General features: G+C 43.7%; 1 protein-coding gene across 2 annotated transcripts in view; it reads left to right on the forward strand.

The window, feature by feature from the left end:
* The first annotated feature begins 2,752 nt into the window (after positions 1-2,752).
* Positions 2,753-6,889, forward strand: part of Ndc1 (NDC1 transmembrane nucleoporin) — a 49,260-nt gene continuing 45,123 nt past the window's right edge. The window contains exons 1-3 of one of the 2 annotated variants that reach the window (XM_021200009.1): positions 2,753-3,111; positions 3,725-3,845; positions 6,661-6,762. In XM_021200009.1, the coding sequence (XP_021055668.1) occupies positions 3,052-3,111; positions 3,725-3,845; positions 6,661-6,762 (283 nt within the window). In that variant the 5' untranslated portion in view covers positions 2,753-3,051. The remainder of the gene's footprint in view (positions 3,112-3,724; positions 3,846-6,660; positions 6,763-6,889) is intronic. The other variant, XM_029540253.1, reaches the window with a different exon arrangement.

Here is a 6,889-nt window from a genome sequence, read left to right on the forward strand (position 1 = left end):
GACAGGGATCTGAGCAGTGAGACGCTGTGTGTATGTGTACGTGTGTGTGTGTGTGTGTGTGTGTGTGTGTTTCACATTTTAACTCACTACTGATTCTATGACTAGTGGTCTGATCCATTCGGATTAATCCATGGATGAATTAATAGTTTAATGGCAGTGTGGGGACAGTTGAAATCAGGGGCGTTGCTTAAGGGAAGTAGGTCTCTGAGGTATTCCCTAAAGGTACATCTTGTTCCTAAGTTGTCTTTCTGCTTCCCAGCCCCCGTGCAGTGAGCAGCTTTCCTCCCACTTCATGCCCCAAGCCCCACAATGCTTTATTTCACCAAACCTGAAAGCTTGGAATCAGCTGACCATGGACCAAGACTTCTGAAACCATGCACCCAAACAAATGTTTTCTCCTTTAAATATTTTTCTCACTCATAGTAAATCGATTCATTAAAAGTTTTCTCTATGACTTGGAAAGGTTTCTTCTTGACATAGCCCTGGCTGTCCTGGAACTCACTCTGTAGACCAGGCTGGCCTCGAACTCAGAAATCCACCTGTCTCTGCCTCCCGAGTGCTAGGATTAAAGGCGTGTGCTACCACGCCCGGCTGACAAGTTTATTCTTGATCAACCAACTATAGTCCCAGTTTGTCTTTTGGCTTAGGTGTGATTGGTATTAATGTAATTTTGGAAGTTAATATGGTATCTTAAATAAGCCAAGAAGCCATTGTTAGTGTAAGACCCCCAAGTCAATGTGTTTTCTTTAAAAAACCCTAGAAACAAAGCTCAGCCTAGAATTCTTTGTTCTTTCGCCTTCAGCCTGAGAAACTGGCTCATCTTAAACCACCCTGCGCCTGACTCATTGTGTAAGGGACTAAGAATGTTTGCCAAAGATAGCCTGTAACCCTTCCATAGGAGATGAGCTGTAATGCATCATCCCCACTCTTATGTTGTTTACTTAGTTTCCCCACCAAGAATGTTTGCCAAAGATAGCCTGTAACTCTTCTGTAAGAGATGAGCTGAAATGTTTACTCAGCTTTGTAAACTCCCCCTGCCCCCGTCCCCGTCCCCTTTTCCTTCTGGTCTTTCCTTTAAAAGCCCTCAATTGAAACTACTTAAGGGTAGATTTCCTATGAGCTCGTCTTCAGCATGCTGATTTTTCCCCAATTAAACCTCATGCATATTGCATCAAGAATGGTTTCTCTCAAGTTACTGGGGCGTCATCTCATCCCGGGACTTGAGCGAGGGTCTCCCTGGGAATGGGGGTCTTTCATTAGCAAACAGTACAGAGTATCTTGTGCCATCTCAGTTTCTCTCTCCGTAGCCTATGAGTTTATACAGAGTGAGCAAGACACCATGTCTACCAGTCTACCTTCCTAGGGTGTTGAATGTTAGTTAGCATTATATAAAAAGACTGTTAGCACTACTCACCCAGGTTTTTGACTGAGACCAAAAGTAATCAGAGAGGAATTTGAGCCGGTGGGAAGTTGTGTGTATGTGTGCATGTTTGTGTGTGTATGTGTCCATTTTGTGCATGTGGGTGTGGAAGCCAGAGGTCTACTTCGTGTGTTGTTCCTCAGGCTCCCTCCACCTTGTTTCTCAGTTGCTCAGAGTAAGCTTAGCTCACTAGTCATAAGCCCCATAGAGCTTCCTATCTCCATCTGCCCAACACCTGCCCAGCACCTGCTTAACACCTGCCCAGCACCTGCTTAACACCTGCCCAGCACCTGCTTAACACCTGCCCAGCACCTGCTTAACACCTGCCCAGCACCTGCTTAACAACACCTGCCTAGCACCTGCCCAGCACCTGCCTAGCACCATGTTCAGGTTTTCTTCCTGGGGTCCAGGTACTGACTTCTGGTCTTCATGCTATGTAGCAAGCACTTTGCTGGCTGAGCTACCTCTCTGCCTATGGGAATCTTCCTTTTGGAGACAGCTGTTTCACATATTCCAAACTAGTCTCAAACTCACTAGCTAAGGATGGCTTTGAGCTTTATATCCTCCTGCCTCAATTTCTTGAGTGCTGCCATGTTTTGGGAGGTGCTGTAGATCAAAGCTAGGGTTTGGTATATATCAGGAAAGCATTTTACAACTTAGTCACACCCAGCTTTCAATAGTTGTCTTATAGTATATAGTATTTACATCTTCACCCCATTAACAGGATGTTGTGTTTTTATTCTTATTTTACACTTGAAGGAATAGAGGCTCAATGAGGATCAAGATGCTGCACTTAACAAGTATTAATAGCTGAAGCTAAAAACCAAAACATACCTTTCTTATCAATAAAACACTTTATTTTGAATAAAAGGAATTCAGTGAAGTTAATGAGTATTAAGACAGCTTCATTATCTTGTGATTTCACTTTTAGAAAGATGCTATTCTGGGCTGAAGAGGTGGCTCGGTGGTTAAGAGCACCAATTGCTCTTCCAGAGGTCCTGAGCTCAATTCCCAGCAACCACATGGTGGTTCACAACCATCAGTCATGAGATCTGACTCCCAGTGGCTATTACAGCTTTAGTTTTAAAAAAAGATAAAAAGAGAAAGGAAGGGGCTGAGGAGGTGAGTCCCGTGAAAGGCTGCTCCTCTAGAGTATCCGGGTTTAATTCCCAGTAACCACATGGCAGCTAACAACTGTAACTCCAGTTCTAGGACACCCCAACATGCTTCACGTTACACCGCGAGCCTGTACTTTGGAACTCCAAGTTCCAGAATGCAACGCTCCTCTTCCCTCAGGGGTCGTCGAGACTACAGTTCCCAGCATGCAGCACCGTCGCCCTTTGTTTTTGACGCCCCGATGGACCCTGCTTCGGAAGGACTTTTTGGACTCCAGAGGACGCTTTCTTGAGTCACAGCCCACCTTGGGGCATGTGGCTACGGGGAAGCTCTGGCCGGTTGAATCTGTTCAGGCCAAGCTGCGGAGAGCTGGTCTGGCGGCTTTGCAGAACCCTGCCCAGGCAGCGTACCGGGCAGCCCCAGCTGGGTCCTCCCGGGGCCTTCCTGCCTTTGAACAGTGGTGGCGGGCGGACACTCTGTCCCCGGCACGCTTGAGAGCGGGGCCCGCCATCTCCATGGCCACGGCTGCGAGCGGGCCCTGCGCCGGCGGGTCGCCGCGGGACATCCTTTGGCGCGTGAGTTAGAGCGCTGTGGCGCTCCCTGCCTCTCTGGCGGTGCCTGCGCGCTTGGCTAAAGGGGCCTGACTTGGAGCGGTTTAGGAATAGCGCGTAGGGACCTGACCGCCTCGGGGATTGGGTGCAAGGGTGTGTGGGCGTCCCCGAGTGGAAGTTAGATCTAGGGTGTTGAGCTGGAGTCCTAAGTGGAAGTTTGCCAGCGTGGTTGGGATGGCCCGAATGGAAATTTGGACAGGGTGGAAAAGTTGTAGAGCAAAAGGTTAGCGATTCGAGCTGCTGCATAATAAATGGCTTGATTCCTTGGGCTAGGAAACGGGAAGGGGTGCTCTGTGTTGAACGAATGTGGCCTTAGCAGACGCTGGGGTTGGGGACACGCTAAACCGAGCATATATTCTTGATTTATTTAAGACAGCCTACTCCAGGCTTCAGCTAGAGAGAGCTCACCTCCCTGCTTCTATTCTGTGTTTGGGGCGTGGGGGGTGGGTGCAAGGAAAGAAGTAAAGAGAATGCAAATGGTAGTGGTTCATGTTAATAGCCTAAATGAAGAAGCAAGATTTGCATGTCTGAGTTAGAGTAACTGACTTCTTGATTGAAGAGTTGTGTTTAACTTTAGGTTTTGGGTTGGAGGATAGTTACCAGCATTATTTGGTCAGTGCTGCTTCTACCCGTCTGCATCACAGCCTTTATAGTCTTAAGCAGCATCGATTTATTCCACCCTATACAGTGGCTGTCAGGTAAGTGGTAATTTTTAATTACTGTCTGTATTGACATTAAAACATTATGTAAAGGCACTCACTCTGCATTTCTGCACTCACAGAACTGCCATTTTTGTTATATAAAATAAGTAAGTGTGTCAGGGATTATGTATGATGACAGGACAGATCATTAGAAGACTACTTATATAAACAGCTAGGTGTGATGGCGTGGCCCAGTGTCCTGGGACGACCTGAGTTCAAGGCCAATCTGGGGTATATAGTAAGACCCTAGAGACACAGTAAAAAAGAAAAGGAAGCCACACAAATATTTGTCCTTTAGTTTTTCCCTAAAAAAACAAAAAGTTGACTTACTTGTATTTTTCGTGTGTATAAGTATTTAACTTGTGTATATGTATGTTCATCATCATGTGTGTGCCTGGTGCCTATGGATCCCCCTGGAAGAGTTGCAGATGGTTGTGAGCCACCATGTGCTGGGACTGAGCCCAGGTCCTTTGGAAGAGCCCTCTTCTGAGCCATCTCTCCAACCCCAGTTCCCTTGTCTTTCCTTTCCTTGTCATCCATTTGAAATTGCAGATGGAAATTGTGACTGGTAAAAAAAAAAAAAAGTCTAAGCTAGCTAGTTGTAGTAGCACATTCCTATAATCCAACTTTTAGGAGACTGTAGCAAGAGGCTCTGGAGTTCCTGGCTAGCCTGGGATACATATAGAGAAACTATTTCAAAAGCAATAAGAAAAAGCTATACAGGGGGCTGGTGAGATGGCTCAGCAGGTAAGAGCACCGACTGCTCTTCCAAAGGTCCCGAGTTCAAATCCCAGCAACCATATGGTGGCTCACAACCATCCGTAACAAGATCTGATGCCCTCTTCTGGAGTGTCTGAAGTCAGCTACAGTGTACTTACATATAATAAATAAATAAATCTTTAAAAAAAAAAAAAAAANAAAAAGCTATACAATTATTTAAAGAATACTTTATTATGTTGTAGCCAACAAAGATAAGAGAGGCCAAAAACTAAAGAATGTCAGGGAAGACTTAGTACAAAGTCTGCTGAGAAAGATGAGATAGAAGTGAGCTGGATGGAGCTTATTGGAATCTTTGGATATAAAAATAAAGTGATGATGTTCAAGAGCTGGAAAGATGCTGAGAGGGTAAAGTGCTTGCTGCTTGAGTTGAGGACCTGAATTTAGATTCACAGCACACGCAAGAGCCAGCTGTGTGATGCGTATCATAACCCCAGTGTTGTGCTGCGGCTCATCGGCCGGCCAGCCAGCTGCTGAGCTGTAGATTCCGTGAGAGACCCTAGCTCAAAAAATAAGATGGGGAGCTAGTGCCACTGTGGCCTTCATATGTATATATGTGAGCAAGCACACTCACACAAGGCTCATTACGGTCCATGAGTTCACTGAAACACAGTTATTGTCTTCTGTCAGTGGTAGCCATCACAGTGTACCGGGTCCTGAGTACCATGTGTGTGTTACCTCTTTCCTATAATACCACTTAAGAAGGCGTTGTTATGCTTGCTTTGTAAATGTAATACTAAGGTTCAGGTTAAGATGATCTGTCTCAGTTAGCATCCAAGTAGTGAGTAGCTGAAATCTCTGTGTTCAGATTTTGTTTACCCACAGTGTAACCTAATAGATAAATTTTTTTAAAAAATTAAAAAGGCATAAAGGTACAGAATAGGTTTTGAAGTCTTGAAAATATTCCCTAAGATTAAAAAATACAAATTACTTTGGGAGATTTTTTTTTTCTCTCAATAATATATTCCTTTATTTTTCTTATAAGAAAGTGTAGGCCGTCAAGGAGTTAGAATTTGTTATTGTTTGGCCTTTGGGAATATCGCTACTGAGCGATACAGTCGTGCCTTAGCTGATATGTGTCATATTTGCTGAATCATACAGGACTGATGAACTTAACCCATAAGCCCTGGCAGAGATGGCAGATGATTAATTGTTGGAGGCTTAGGAAATCTGGGATTAATTTTGGTTTCTGAATTCTACTTTGAAAATAATTGTTTTCATTAAGTGAGTCTATTCAGCCAACATGTCTCATGTCTCTTTCTTTTGTTCATATTTTTAGATAGTAACATACACGTAGTTTAAACTTGGAAGCATGTTGGTTGTTGAGTGTTTTAGTTTTCACAGGGACCTCATTGGTTTTTGTCGTTTAGACTAACCCTTTTTAGGACTGATAAATTACACTGTTTCCACATTACTTTTCCTTAGCTGTAGGCACTAATTGCCTTTACTACATAAAGTTCAGAAATACTGTTTACATTTTGAAAACAAACTTGGTTTGTTACTATGGTAGCTTTCCTATGATGAAATGTTTACATATGGTTGTATTTTCTCTGTTAGCAACATCTGTGTGAATTAAAAGAAATTCTAATACCATTTTCTAGTACCCAAAACAAAGTCTGAGTAACTCCCTTTGGAGTTCTGGTGTTGATGTCCTTTTGGACCTGACAGCAGCATACAAGTAAATTCTTAAAAACAAGGACAGACTTTGAAAGAGAGAATTATAGTTGTAGGGTCTGTTGAGAGTCTGTGGTTAAGGATGCTTGGTATGTAAGTGTGGGGACCTGGGCTTGGATCTCAACACTCACAGAACAAACCAGGTATCCCGTAGATGCCTGTAACGCCAGCTAGGAGAGATCTAGTGCCCTCTTAGTCCTGTGCCATGTACACAGATACACTTAACGTTCACACATACATCTGCATACACAAATAAATGAAGTTATTAAAAACATCAGAGTTGTAGTTCAAATGTTGCAACATGCTGAACACAACTGAAAGACTGAATGAGCATCACTAATTCATTTCTCTTGTGTTTTAGATTCTTGCAGTGACTTCTATAGTTCCCAAGTAATCTTTCACCTCCTGCTGCTGGCCGTGGTCGTTATAATAATAAGTATTTTCAATGTGGAATTCTATACAGGTAGGTTTCAGAATTTTAACTTTCTTAAAAGTTTGAGCATCGGTGGGATTGCAAGCTTGTACAACCACTCTGGAAATCAGTCTGGCAGTTCCTCAGAAAATTGGACATAGTACTACCGGAGGACCCA

The sequence above is a fragment of the Mus pahari genome, chromosome 6 (genome assembly GCF_900095145.1).
Source record: "Mus pahari chromosome 6, PAHARI_EIJ_v1.1, whole genome shotgun sequence".
NCBI classification, from domain to species: domain Eukaryota; kingdom Metazoa; phylum Chordata; class Mammalia; order Rodentia; family Muridae; genus Mus; species Mus pahari.